General features: G+C 45.1%; 1 protein-coding gene across 1 annotated transcript; it reads left to right on the forward strand.

Annotated features, from left to right (window-relative positions):
• Positions 1 to 670: 670 nt before the first annotated feature.
• Positions 671 to 13,693, forward strand: emilin2a (elastin microfibril interfacer 2a). The gene is made up of 9 exons (XM_012828008.3): positions 671 to 1,202; positions 1,762 to 1,887; positions 4,440 to 4,627; positions 4,828 to 6,738; positions 10,341 to 10,694; positions 11,075 to 11,122; positions 11,254 to 11,304; positions 11,398 to 11,538; positions 12,400 to 13,693. The coding sequence occupies exons 1-9, from the start codon at positions 1,066 to 1,068 to the stop codon at positions 12,729 to 12,731; spliced, it is 3,288 nt and encodes a 1,095-aa protein (XP_012683462.2). The 5' UTR covers positions 671 to 1,065; the 3' UTR covers positions 12,732 to 13,693.
• The last annotated feature ends 1,272 nt before the right edge of the window (positions 13,694 to 14,965 follow it).

Below are 14,965 nucleotides of genomic sequence, written 5' to 3' on the forward strand. Positions count from 1 at the left end.
CTTGTCTCTCCATATGGAAATATAATACAGCTGGAATAACAGGATCCCTCTGAAATACTCCTTCTTTCCGAAAAATAAAAAAACTAAAAAACATCGGTATGACACCATGGTCCAGTGTAGTGAGACTTCCATAACATGGCCGTCATACATTATCTCACCACTGACTGACTGTTTTACCTCATCAGCTGAGACTAACAGGCTAATCAATGTATTTATAGGTCGAGATGTCCCATTGAGTAGGCTACTCTGAGAGAAATTAAGTCAGGCTCAATATAATTTCCTCTTGCCGAGAACCAGAATAACTTAAAGTGTGTCTCACTCACCCCCCTCTCTGTCCAGTGACAGGCGATGCCACAGTGTAGGCTATGGCGGAAACGCAGGAAATTGCGTTTCCCCCTTCTGAGATATGTCTTCCATTGCACCCTATAGGCCTGTCCATAGACATATATATGTCTATGGGCCTGTCTGTTACAGTCCCATCAGTTCACCCCCCCCCCCAAATCAATCAAGTTGAGCATGATACACGTCATTATTTAACCCTGCTAGCTAAAGTGTTTTCATTGTGCGCCCGGTAGGATAGACTACAATAGAAAATTACAATGAAGACATTACTTCATTCAGTGCCCAACATCAGATAATAGGCGATTAACAAAAGTATACACACTAGATGCTGAAATGCAATGTAATCTGACCATTAACAACCTGTTATGGCCGGAACAAATGAACTGTAACATATAAAGAATAGCGGAAAGTCGTAATAATTGCAGATGTCTCGCAACAAGGCGGGGCGGGGGTGTTTGTGAGTGGGGGGCGGGTGAAGTTTAATCACTCTAAACTACAGGCTACAAGACCTAGCCTACTGTTTTTTTTTTTAGAAAGGGGTGGGAGGGGGAGATGGGTGCACCCCTGCAGTAGAGTTTTCGTGCGCCACTAAACTTCCTTAAAGTTAGTTGGAGTTTCAAGCTGTTTTGATGGGCTCAGTGTCCGCTTGAATCTCCTACATTTGGATTAGTGTATTGCCATTTTAACTTTTTCCGAACTATTTCAAACTCTTTTTTAGCGAAGATGAAAAAACACACTTACTGTGGAATACAATGCTTTGCCTTCTGTTTTATGTCAGCCTTTACTTTAATTAATGCATCTCCGTCCAGCTTATTTCAGGGCAGCGCTTACTCAGGCGCAGTTCACAGGCACAGGAATAAGTAAGTAATGGGTATTTTCTTCGTTTTAAACATTTTCTATGTTTGTTTACGCACACATACAGCTCACAACCAAATTATTGTCTCTGAGGCTCAGTCGGGGTACATTTCAGATGGTGATATTTATAGGGTGATTATCTCCCTCACCGCCATAAGCTCAAGAAAACAAGGGGGTCAGATAAGCGCTTGATAACACCATGTGGAGTGGGATTGCTTCTTTTGCATGCATTGGTCACAGTCGTAGTGTCATTAAATTAGTTTAAATTATGGTCCGTTAAAGTCAGTGATTTGGCAGGCATTGTTCTGTGCCAGACACACTCCACGTTTACCTATCATGTGTCTTTTTAATGGAGGACCTGATAGCATCACGGGAATGTTGGAATGTGACATTTAATCAAAGCACAGGACTAGAGAGATTCATCGTAGGCACTACAGATGAACAAACGCCATTGTCTGACACAAGCAAATCCGATGAAATGGCAGGTTAATTGAAAGTTTTTTTCTGCACGTTCCTCACCTTGGTCTTTTTCACATGCTTACCTTGTCTCCGAACGCTCTACAGAAACTGGTGTGCCTTTATTGTGCAAAAGAATGTGAGCTGCGCAGTCCAGGGAGGCGTTGGGAGCATCCAAGAGCCTGGGGTGGCGCCCTGTCCACCGCATCAGCCGGACTGTGAGCAACAAGTGATGTAAGTACCCCAAGAGACCAGTGGGTGGAGGGCGCAAAAGTAACGTCCAAACTATGCAAATGTCACCTACCGCCTGATAATACATAGGACTCGGCAAAGATATTACAGAGTAACAACTGATTGACTGATTGGACAACAACCGATTCGAATCGGATGGTAGAATGTGATGGTTATCCATTGACCTATCAGGTGTAGTGCTAGCTATCAGAAGTTTCGAAGGCAGACTAGAATTGGTAAGGAGCAAAACAAGGTAATGTGTGGGTGAATAGAAATATGAGCCATTCAATACACATGCAGACATTGCTAATAGAGAACAATCATTGTATGTTGAAACGATATGGTAATAGAGAAAAGGCCAAATACTTCTTAGAACTAGACGAATTGGCCTACTCTGCTTGTATGGTTCTATGCATTGCACATAGTTACAGACATGAGAAGAGCACAGTGTGGGATCTAATTAATCCATTCTTTGCACATAGGCCCATAGATGAGCCTATAAGAGGAAAATCACATCAGGATGTACTTACAAATAAGAGGATGGGGGCATCCAAAGTTGTGATTTATTTAGTGTTGATGACAGACTCTGATGACAGAGTGGGAGTGCTCTTTCCAAGAGGAATGCCAGTGAATCATCCTAACATAAATGTTACTGCTCCAGATTTACAGTGTCCCAAGGCTTGAGTAGCAATTCTTCCGTCCCCCCCTGTATTTCCTAGTTGGTTTAGCGGTCAGCTGAGGTATAACACCTTTAGATAGACTAGAAAGGTTCAGCTTGGTATGATTCATTAAATAAAGAAGAGCCCATTTTTTCAGGGCTTTGCATAGAAATATTTTGTTTCTGGGTATGATCTCAGTGCTACAACTATTTGGAGGGCCTTATTAGGAAACAAATAGTTTTCCCCAAGAAATTGGCTCTATTCGTATTAATGGAAAATCTGATATCTTTTGTCTGGAACTGTATCGAGAACAGTGTACTATTATGCGATGAGTTCCAAACCTTGTGTAGTCATGTTTCCTTTGAAATATCGACCTCATGAACAAATGTTTGGTGATATCTGGTAGGGATTAAGTACGGCCAACTGGTGGTTGTTTTCAAACCTAATCTAAGCCACAGATGTGACAGATGAGGCCTGCCACTAAGGAAATGACGCCATATATTGTTCTCCTCTGAGAATGGGGTGGCATGATTCCCATTGAGTAGGAACACATGTTTTCAGATCTGATATACTGCAACACATCAAAAGTTGTCATCCCTGTCTATCTATTCTAAAAAGTCAGTTGATATTTCATATTGGCTTCAGCAGTAGAAACGTGTTATAATTCTGTTAACAATCGTGCCACTGTCTGCCATCATCAACAGAACATGAATACCATGTCTCGGATCTTCATGTCTATAATAAGTACTGCATTAAATATTTAACATGCTATATTCAACAATTCAGGCAGCATAATCAGATCACCGTGGCAAAAATTCAGTTGGCACTATGGGTATTTAAATATATCATGAATTTAAACATATCATGGCCAATGCATGGCAAATGATGACAAAGACATTCAGGAAATTTACCGTGAGCCCAATGGACAAGAATGTTCATATTTTAGTACCTGTGCGATTGACATGAAAAGAGAAAAACATCAGCATAGCTCTCATATTCAGCAGTAGTGATTTCATTTGAGTTAACGCTTATGCCACATATGAGTGAAGTACTCCATTACGATGTTATCACCAGAGAAAAAAAAGCTTTTACGTAAGCTGCGTTTACATTAGCAATCATTAACTGAAGATTGAGCTCAAAGGAGGAAACATGTAGCCAATGCACTGTGTTACTGAAGTTAAAGGAGGAAACATGTAGCCAATGCACTGTGCTACTGAAGTTAAAGGAGGAAACATGTATCCAATGATCTGTGTTACTGAAGTTAAAGGAGGAAACATGTATCCAATGCTCTGTGTTACTGAAGTTAAAGGAGGAAACATGTAGCCAATGCACTGTGCTACTGAAGTTAAAGGAGGAAACATGTAGCCAATGCTCTGTGTTACTGAAGTTAAAGGAGGATACATGTAGCCAATGCTCTGTGTTACTGAAGTTAAAGGAGGAAACATGTAGCCAATGTTCTGTGTTACTGAAGTTAAAGGAGGAAACATGTAGCCAATGCACTGTGTTACTGAAGTTAAAACGGATGCCTCTCAGAAGCTCTCAGAGGCTCAATTACATCAGTAAATCCATGGGTCCATGCAGATCATGGTGGGCACTGCACTATGGTTTAATCAGTGAACCACTGTTCACCAATCAAATTACACAGGTCCCCCATAGCATATAGCAATTGGTTAAATAGTTTGTACTGCACACAAAGAAGCAGGCAGAACAGTAATGAAGCATGTGGCCTGAAACCATTGATCTTCATATTTGTACAAAGACGTCTCAACATAGAATTTAACTTTATGGCCATGGAAGGTACACAACTAGGAGATTAATACCGCACATTTATAACCAGCAAGTAGTTCTGTTTTGTGTCCCACATCACATATCTTAACTCTCACTCCTTCCTCTTAGGTACCACACCCGATTCCGGCCCACATACAGGCTTGCGTATAAGACGGTCACTGGGCTTGAGTGGAGATGCTGTCCAGGTTTCCAGGGCCCAGACTGCAAAGAGGTCAAAGGCTCTCCAAACAGACAAACTATTCTGGAGCCTCAAGCTGACCGACAAGCTCAACCTGATTTCAGAAGATATGCTCAAAGTAAGCGGAAAAAAAAGCTGTAGTCCAAAACTAATGGTTGGCTGCATAATCAGTAATGACAGTGTTTTGACAAAGACAGTGTTTCAAGTTGTAAATAGGGAACTTATATATATTGTATATATATTTTATATTATTTTATATTTTTTCATTTTGCAACAGCAGGTTCTTATCCATGTCTCTCTATCCATGTCTTATCACAGGACCAGAACGAAGAGACTTACCCTCCCATGACGTGAGGCGCGCGGGTGTGGATAAGGCCCGGCTGCTGGAAGGAGAGGTCCAGAAGCTTTCTCAGGCAGTGCAGGACCTGCAGGCAGCGATGGCAGGCATGAGTGACCACCTGCGCACCAACCTGCAGGAGGACACCAGCAAGATGCTCATCACGCTCCTCAACAACATGCGGTCTCCAGACAGCGCCAGGTCAGGTGGCACGGAGGAGAGCCCAGGGCTCCTGGACGGGCACCTGGCTGTGAGAGGCCACGTTGAAGAGCAGAGGGGCATCGAGGAGGTGATGGCGAGACTGGATGGTGTGACGGACGCGTTGAAGAGTAAAGATGAAGCCCTGGAGGAACTGCGTGGGTCCGTGTCGGGGCACAGCGACCAGATCCGTATGCTCATGGACACTTCCCAGGGGCCTCCCGTTGGAGGTGCGTCGTCTCCCGACCTGGACGTGCTGCAGTCATACATCGACAAAAAGTTTGACAAGCTGACAAAGGAGCTCATGGACAACATCGAAGACAAAATGACGCGACTGAAAATCAACGACAGGATTACCTCTGTGGAGAAGTCATGCCATGAAGAGCACCAGAACATCTACACTACCTTGACGGAGATGATGGACAACAAGCACGACGACCTGAAGAGGGAGATCAGCTCGCTGCGTCTGGACATTGGCGTGGCAGACGGACCCATCCTCTTCAACCGAGACGCGTCGGCTCCGCGGCAGGACGACGACGACCACAACGGCCTGCGCCTAGAAATACAGCGGGTGGCAGATGCCCACCGCATGCTCAATGCTCGGATGGACAACGAGCTGGAGCACCTATCCATGCTCCAGCTGGAGGACGTGTTCGGCCCACGCATAGAGGAGCTGGAGGACAGGATGAACGTGACCGAGAGGAACGCGGAGCTGCACTGCCTGTTCGTCGAGGAGAAGCTGAACAAGACCATCGCCGACGAGGTGGCAGCCCTTCGTCTGCTCATGGAGGAACGGCTGAATGGCATGGAGGACCAGTTCACGACCATGCTGGTGGAGATGAGCAACAACTCCTTCCCTGGGATGTTCAGCGACTCCATGGACGCCCTGCAAACTGAGATCACCTCTAACAAGCTCCTCATCCAGACCTTGGATGATAAGATTAATGCCGTGGGAGGGTTATGCCAGACAAAGGACTGCAAGCCCAGCTTGGGAGGTTTGGATGGAATATTGAGAGACGTGCGACGCTCCAAGAACGATCTGGAGGTTCTGAGCACGGATGTCTCCGAAAATGCTGACAAGATCAGACAACTGGAAGGGGCTGTGGATAGGCTGTCAGCACGGAATCAGGTCCTCATGAAGAATGCACAGGATCTCCAGAACAGGGTCAACACCTCCACGGACAGTGCCGATCATCTGACGACTTCTGTTGCAGAGTTGAAGGACTCCATGAGTAAAATCAAGCAAGACTACCAAAGTCTGAATGCCACCTGCTGTAGACAAGGGCAAACTCTAGCACCGGGCCCCAGCGTCCACCTGGAACCTCCAAATGGAGCCAGCGGACAACAAATAGAGGAACTGAGGAGCGGGTTAGCGAGACTAAACTCACACGTGACAGCAGAGCTCAGTCGCTGTAATGACAGCAAGGCCCGCACAAATGAAGCCGTGGCTGACATGAACGGCCGGGTGTCCAAGCTGGAGAAGATCTGTGGAAAGGAGGATGGTGTTCTGGGCGCGAGGGATGGTCTGCAGAGACCCACGCTTGGCTTGTTGGATCCAGTCCGGCAGCTGAACAGCACTGTGAAAGCTCACACGCTGGACATCAGAAACCTGCAGAGCTCCCTGCACAACGTCCAAACGCAGCTTTCAAGCCTAGCGAAGCACATCGTCAAAGACGCCACAGCTAAAGAACAAGGTTAGTGCAGTGGCTTACATGGTTTGTGGATGTGAAAGGCGAAAAAATCTGAACCAATGCAAATTGAGCGTATGTGATGCAAACAATATAATCAGAATCTCGGGGTAATTGCACGGTAAATATACAGTAGTTGCCTACATAGTTACGCATTGGATGTCTTATCTTGTTGCTGGGCCCTGATACCCTCTTGTAGGCCACCAAGATGAAAGACTAGGGAATCAGGCAGTCGGGGATGAGTTGTGTTGGTCAACTCAGTGACAGTGGAGGAAGATGAAAGCAGCTCACTGCAGTATACGTGCCGTGAAAGACAACGATTCATAAGGTTATGTTGACCAATCCCCCCCCCCCCCCCCCCCCCCAATCCCTATGACACTGACCTTTCCGGTCTTGTCATACAATGAAGAGATCCAATTATCCCGTGACCCCCCCGGAGGCTTTCGCAGGGTGTATGTGAATCGAGTTGCCCTCCTGTGGTTCTGGGGTCATCATGCCCTACTTTCCCTGAGCGTTCATAATGTGGGCCCTGGAGACGGGGAGCGTTTGCAGAGCAGCGTGCGCGGGCGGGCGGGCGGGCGGGCGGGTCTGGTCCTCATTACGCTCCTGAGTCACTGCTGGGGCCCCTGGAGGTGGAGCGCTGTGCTGTGAGCAAGAGAGTCGGGGCCCCACACCCATCAGCAGATGTTCGACCTGTGACCGTAATCTGTGATGTCACACATGCTCGCAGATTTCCTAGGAGCCTCCCATTCATGCGGTGATGTCATCCAGTTTAGGGTGGGGGGTTTACGTCTCTCGTCTGTTCAAACTCCCTAAAGCCGTTTTAATGTACACAAGCCCCACAGCCTGGTCTACACAGGGGGGGGAGTAACATGTTTTTACACTCAAAACCTCTGTGTAAGACCCTAGAACACATTTCACTACATTTTTCTGTTTGCCATAAAATATTCCTCATTTTGTCTTGTTTTGTTTTGACACATTTTTTTAACTAATTGGAGTAACATTTGTAAAGACCACTTTTTGAACTTCTCCAGGTTAGGCTGAAAGGTATGATATATATACAGTATCCCAGAGAAACCAGTAAACAACTTTTCATCCTTCTTGCCAGGGGTGTGGTGAGAACACTGTCAAAGCTTTGCAGTCTGTGTCCGGACTGAGTTTGTCTTTGCCGTTAAACGGGGGCCTCGGGATCTTGGAACAGACGGGGTGTTGTAACAACGCAACAGCAAGCTCAAACCCTGAATAGTTATGCTGTTACTCATGTATTCTGGCTGATGAGTGTGGTCCAGATGCATTTCACAATACTGAAAGCTGCTCTCTCCACAGTGACAAAGCCTTTCAGAGTAACCACTTTAGAGGTTCCATTTAACATTCTCATCATTCACGCTAATGGCAGTCCATTTTAATCTTTAAGTCTTGAATTATTGACATCCTCTGGAGAGCAGGACAATAGTAACCTTTTCCAGGTTCTATGGATTGGTTTGCAATAATGCTAGGCTGACCTTTCTCATTTAAAGCCTTGTGGTTTTACCGGTCTGAGTTTCCTCTGAATGGAATTTTGCGTGGGGTATTTGATCCTCCTTTTCCTCCTTTAATACCCCTTATCTACCGTATCTCACCTCCTCTCTCCCACACTCTCTCTCCCCTTCTCTCCTTTCCTTTCTCCCCACTGATTGGAATCTCACTGGCTCTGTCTCCGTGTCCATGTGCATTCTGAACTCAGACAACCCCCCAGAGGACATTAGCTGGATCATATCAGAGACTTGGGACTCCACCTTGGAGAGGAGTTCAACAGATTTCCAAAGTGGAAAATTTGGATGTGACCTTCTCTCGGGTTTTGGCCCGAAGGTTTAGATTCAAGACTCAAAAAAGCATCTGGAAGTCCTCAGAGTGTGCAAGGCCCAAAGCAAGGCTCCTCACTCAAGCATACGGCAATTACAGTGAAGAGCAAGATGGCACTCATTAATCAACAGAAAGAGGGTGCATCTGTTAGTATTTGTGTGTTTACATTTGTCTTACAATCATTTACAATAATGCAACATATCCAGTTTTATTTAGAGGATAATTCATGTTGTGCATATTCATTTATTTTCTTGTCAGGTATGTGATCTCAGAGTATGTAAAGAGCTGTTCCCGGAAATCCTGGTGCCACATTTCGCACCTGCCCACATTTTATGTTAAGTTTTTATTTCCGTCTCTTATTTCTGTCTCTACATGAGGTGTTGGGGTGATAACGAGTGTTCCCCCAGGAGAACCCTCCCCTCCCCTGCTGTGGCCCTTGTTAGCGGTTTGTGACTCTCTCTACTTCCTGCTCCTCCACGGGCGTAGTGACGCTCTGGGCGTCCCCCAAGGATGCTCTCCGCGGCGGGAGAGGCTGCACGGAGGCGTGTGACTCAGTCATGGTTAGACAACACATCTGTGTGCGGCAGTGCTCTGACACGCCACTGTGAGTCTGTGCGGTTCATTCTCACTGTGAGAAAAAAACACAGGGCCAAGGGCTTGTGGGAAACCAGTCCCCCCCCCCAATCCCAGGGAGGACGTCAATGGGCCTTTTGTTTGTGTTTAATTTGATACACCAACGTGTGTAGGGCCCATGGCTTCCTTGGAGATGCTGCTGATGCGTGCAAATCATCTGATTTGCACTGATTGATTGGATATCTGGAGTGGCTCAGGGTTATGTGCTGTGATTCATGATCAGCTGACCCTGAGGTCATGTGAAGAGGGGATTATGGTGTGAGCCCTCTGTCAGCGCTGATGCAAATCATAGGGCAATGTAACCACAAGGTGTATAGAATCTCTTTTTTTTTTCTTTTTTCTTTTTTTTAACAAAACCTGAGGTTGATGGAGGAGCGTACGCCTCCACAAGAGTCAAAGGGAAATTTGAGGATATGCCCTAATTCCCTCTGAGACTCTCCGTGAATGACCTGAACCGAGCTGCTAAAATAGGGGACACTCAAGGTGTGTTTGCTGGTTCGGTCGTGCGTCTGAGCAAAGCTTGGGTTTTAAAAGTGTGACGGGGAAAAAAAATCTGATGGAATGGTGTGCGAGTGTTCTGGGTGTTACGTCAGCTTGAGTCATGTGCTCCGTGGAGACGCTCAGGGTCAGACTCCTTCACCTCAGACGTCATTGTCTCTCGCAGTCTCAGAATCCATACACACATCCACCCAAAGCATGAAAAGCCCTGCGCTCCTCTTTTAAACCTTGGCTTTTAAACCTGTTTTATTGAGTGAGATAATGGAAGTGGATGAAAGCAGAGCCTAGAACCTTCCAAGGTTTGTTTGGACCAACATACTGTATATGAATTTAACTGCCTTCGTGAAAATGAAGTGTGGATCTGGTGTAGAGAGAGAGAGAGAGAGGTTTATAGGTGGGTTGTAAAGATAAGGCACATAGACAATCACATACTGGTTGGTTTATTTTTTCATTCTTTTAATGTACTGTATGTAGAAATACATTTGTTTATTATTGGAGACGTTGGATGTATTCAAGTGGTTTTCATTTTGCTCCATTACCTCTGCTGCCAGCTTGCTTTTCCAGATAGACTGCCAAACTTCCCTTCATCCGAGCTTCAGTTGTTCATCCCTTTCACTTCCTCTTCCTCTCCGCAGTGCCTCTAAGGCCTCAGAGACCTGTGGATCCGTCCATCCAGATCCCTCCGCGTCCGCCTCAAATCAATCAGATCTTCACCATCCCCATGCGCATACCGATCCAGCCACGGCAGCCCGCCGTACCCCAGCAGCCGGGTCAGCCCCGACAGCCTCAGCAGCCAGGTGTACCCCGACAGCCATCGATGCGGCAGCCCTCGAGTCCCCTCCACCCCAACCAGCCTCCGGTGCCCCGCAGACCGGTGCTGGAGACAGGCGAGGCCGGACCCCCTGGGTATCAGCGCAGGGTGACCGTTAGGAGAGACCAGGACTCAGGAACTTCACAAAAGCCTGTCGTAGGATTTGCAGGTCGCCCAGGTGAGTAACGGACACATCAGAAGAATCCACGTCTACCACTATTAGATAATAGATGCCATGCAAAACTTCATCAGAGAATACTTAAAAGCTCCATGTTGTGTGTGTGCTCCAGTACGAGGAAGAGCCTTGGGGCTTCTTTAAGAATTTTCCCATAAAAGCTATATATACGAACACTTTCCTCTAAGAATGATGATTCAGATGATAGTGATGTACTGATGTGTCACAATCGTGAATACAATTCACACGCTGTTACTGTATTGTCGCTTAAAATAGAAATGTAAATGCAATTATTTTATGACAATATGTGATTTAGTAGAGCAGGGACTTATTGAGGCTATATTGATGAATGCTAACTAAAGTTTAATTTCATGTAATCATAGGGTACCAGCCAGTAAATCCTGTGGCCTTCAAGACAAATCCCTTAGCAGGTATATTTCACTCTGGCACATGGAGTTCACAGTTTTGACACAACAATCATCAAAGTCGTCACATAATTTACATACATCGTACACTATTAATAGATAATACCAAGGTTAATTTGATCTGCTTCTTTTTGCAGTGTCTCAGATGCCATATAAGCCTGCCGCACACATTCCATTTGTAACACCAGGTAAGCCTGTCCACAATCCAGAGACAGTCACCATTTTAAGAAACCTTCACAATGTACTGTTCTCCTGACATCTTCTTCCTGATGCCCTTACAGTTGCGGCACAGAGCCACAGTCCTGGAGACTCTCTCTCCTTCTCAGCTGGACTCACCAGCCAGCCGTTCTCAGGGGACTTCAGCGTCGTCCGCTTCAACAGGGTGCTGGTCAATGACGGAGGTCACTACAACCCCAACACAGGTAAATGTATTCTGAAGAGCAGTCAGCTGATGTTGGAATTTTCCATTTGTGTATGCATCTCTTATGAGCACTGCATGAAAACATGAAAGGGGCTATTGAAGGGTGAAAGTGTTTCATACTGTGAGATTATTAATCCTCTCAATAGGATGACTGGCTTTTTTTTTTTTTTTTTTTTACTTTTCACAAGTGAAAAGTATTTGCTGTGGCTCTCTGTATCTCTCATATAGCACTACCTCCTGCAAAGCTTTACACACATTCCACTAACGAAGTGATACATTTAGAACATATAGCACTCCCTCCTGCAAAGCTTTAAACACATTCCACTAACGAAGTGATACATTTAGAATATATAGCACTCCCTCCTGCAAAGCTTTACACACATTCTACTAATGGAGTGATACATTTAGAACATATAGCACTCCCTCCTGCAAAGCTTTACACACATTCCACTAACGGAGTGATTCATTTAGAACATATAGCACTCCCTCCTGCAAAGCTTTACACACATTCCACTAACGGAGTGATACATTTATTGTTTGATTGCTGTGGACCATATGCTGGAGGACATTTTACAGACTGCTATTTACTGAAGAAAAGAAATGCACTTTACAGACTGCTATTTACTGAAGAAAAGAAATGCACAAAGCTCCTTTGATACTTAATGCCAGCTTGTGTTCAGCCTCGTGCTTGGCATGGTAAAAGCATATTTGGAGATTTTACCCATCAAAACAAGCTCAGAGGGGATGGGGAGCGGGGGGAATGCCTGCACACCTGTGGTTCAGCATCAACAGCTTAAATGTTTTTATGGAGTAGTCCACCACCTGTTTCTAATTAGGAATCGCTCTACCTCTGACTCCACAGGGATTTTCACAGTACCCATGGATGGTCGTTACCTAGTCACTGCTGTGCTGACGGCCCAGCGCGGGGAGCGGGTGGAGGCGGTGCTCTCCGTGTCCAATCGCAGTGTGCAGAAGCTGGAGACGGCAGGGCAGGGCGACCTCCCCAAGACGGGCACAGACAAGGACAGATGCACGTGCGGTGGCTCTGCATCCTTCAGCGTCGTGCTTCCACTCCGAAAAGGCGACCGTGTGGCTGTGGTGCGAACCGCTGGAAAGCTGGCCGTCTCCGAGTCCAGGGAGATCCTCTCCACCTTCAGCGGCATTTTCCTCTACTCGCCTCAATCCAGCAGATAGCCCCGTCAGACAGCCAAGACCCCGTCAAGGCCCGTTCATCAGGCCAGGGCTATTCAGTTCAACTCCCTAATCAGACTGAAGTCCATCGTCAGGCTGGGAACAATGCAATAAATCCAGCTTGGCCTCACAAAATGGTCAATACAGCCAACCTCCTAAATTGAACAATGTGTTGACACTCAGCTTTTATTGCTTTGCTTTCACATGAATGTGCGCCAAAATGGTTTAGTATTTTGATGTTCATGTATTTTTTTCTTCATTAGAGATCACTTATCTCCCTATTTTTACAATGTAAAAAGTGGGATTATATTTTAACAACTTAAATTAACCTATATTTTAATGGTGTCTTGTCTGGACTGTAAAATTCATTATCTGAGCGATTCTGACCACACTATAGTCATTAAGTTTGTGGTTGTAGGCAATTTCATATCTGTAAAAACTATGGTTTTACAGTGTGGCAAAAAGAGATTGCAAAAGGACATCAGACCCAAGTAATATCCTTGTCAATTATTCACCATTTCTTGCAAAAGTATGTTGTGGATCAGTGAAACGAAACCACAACCCATTACAGAAAACACGCAAGCAGCTCCTTCGCGATCTTTCCAGGAACAGGGTGTGGACAGCATTTCCCTAACCCTTCCCCAAGGAGATCAGATCCATTATTTCCACACACACTCACACACACTTACACACACTCACACACCATAAATGGCCACTTCTTGGAATACTGCATCATATCCATTTGGACCTTTTCTACGGCAGTGTGAAGTCATCTGAACGTAATGCAACCACAGCCTCATCTGCCAGGTAAATGGTTGGGAAAAGACGGTGTGTATAACAGCCTGGTATCAGTGCAATGACGCACAGACAGTGAAGCACCGAAGCAAGTGGTCCCAAAGGCATTCTGTTGACATTTGGTTCTCAGAAAAGAAATTGAAATGACAATAAAATAGTTATTTTTAAAAGGCACTGAAAAAGCTTCTTCTATTTAAATGCTGATTTATTACCAAGTCAACCAAAGGACATGCTTCTGACTATCAGTGAGTCTCGTTCAAAGAAGAGAGATGATCCAGTACATATGTTGATGGAATACATTTTTATTAGATGTTGTTCCATAAAACCTTCAAACTCAAAGTATTGGTCAATATACTCTATACATCAAATATTGCCTAGACATTTAAAAGTCTGGTTACTTGCAAGCTTTTACATCATAACAGAAAGACAACCATCCTCCAAACAGAAGACAAAATGTAAAGAAATGTACACAAAAGGCATCAAGACAAAACCATGAGGGAGAAAAACCACCAATTTGTGTTTAGCATTTAAATCACAAACTGAAAAGAAACGGCATTTTAAAAAGGTAGAAAATGCCACATATCTCAGATTCATACCAGTTGAGTGTGTTCGTCCCACACATAGAGGTATTACTTTCATAGAAAGAATGGGATGGTTTTTGTTTACACACAGCAAACACAGAAAGACTGCTGACATACAGCAAAGATAGAAAGCACACACACACAGATCAAGCAAACCATAAGAGCCTACATTCTCTATGAAATAAGGATGGGGATTTTACACACAAACAATAAATATATTTCAACTATGTTGTGCTTTCAGTATATATATATTTATATATATATATATATATATATAAACTGAAAGCACAATAACTAAATATATATTTGTGATGTTTAAGAAATAACTTATGCGTAGCACAGATTCCTGTAAAATGCAAGCAGGCCGATACAAAGAGTCATATGAGAGCTTACAAAATGGCATCCCCTGTGGGCACAGATTGCTTTAGGAGCCGTTTTGTCCTTCAGATGATCAAGTTCTGGTGCTTCAGTCACACTTGAAACACACACACACACACACACACACACACTGGTGCCAAACGTCCCCCTGGTGGAAGACTAGAGCACCCCACTGAGTGTCTCTCCTGATCGCGGTGAACACCCTGCTTCCCCTTCAGGCCGTGTCTACGGCCTCCTCCTCCTGACACTCTTAACAGCAGCAATACAGACGCGCCACACACATCAACAACTGCTGTCACCAGAGCTTCGCTCTTCACAGATGCATATCTTGGTATATTGGTCAGGACAAGTAATGCTGGAATTTTTGCATCTCCAGGGGTGTACTGGAAGTCTGCACATCTGCCCAGCAGTGAACAAGGCATTCCGTCAAATAATTAATGACAGAATTAGTATACTAGCAGACATGTTGTTCTGGCTACTAAA

This window comes from Clupea harengus, chromosome 25 (genome assembly GCF_900700415.2).
Source record: "Clupea harengus chromosome 25, Ch_v2.0.2, whole genome shotgun sequence".
NCBI lineage: Eukaryota > Metazoa > Chordata > Actinopteri > Clupeiformes > Clupeidae > Clupea > Clupea harengus.

Excerpts from the sequence above, each read along its gene's own strand:
- emilin2a (XM_012828008.3), top strand. The coding sequence starts at position 1,066 with ATGAAAAAACACACTTACTGTGGAATACAATGCTTTGCCTTCTGTTTT. Across the intron at positions 6,739-10,340 it reads CGCCACAGCTAAAGAACAAG|TGCCTCTAAGGCCTCAGAGA; the intron begins GTTAGTGCAGTG and ends TCCTCTCCGCAG. Across the intron at positions 11,123-11,253 it reads CAAGACAAATCCCTTAGCAG|TGTCTCAGATGCCATATAAG; the intron begins GTATATTTCACT and ends TTCTTTTTGCAG.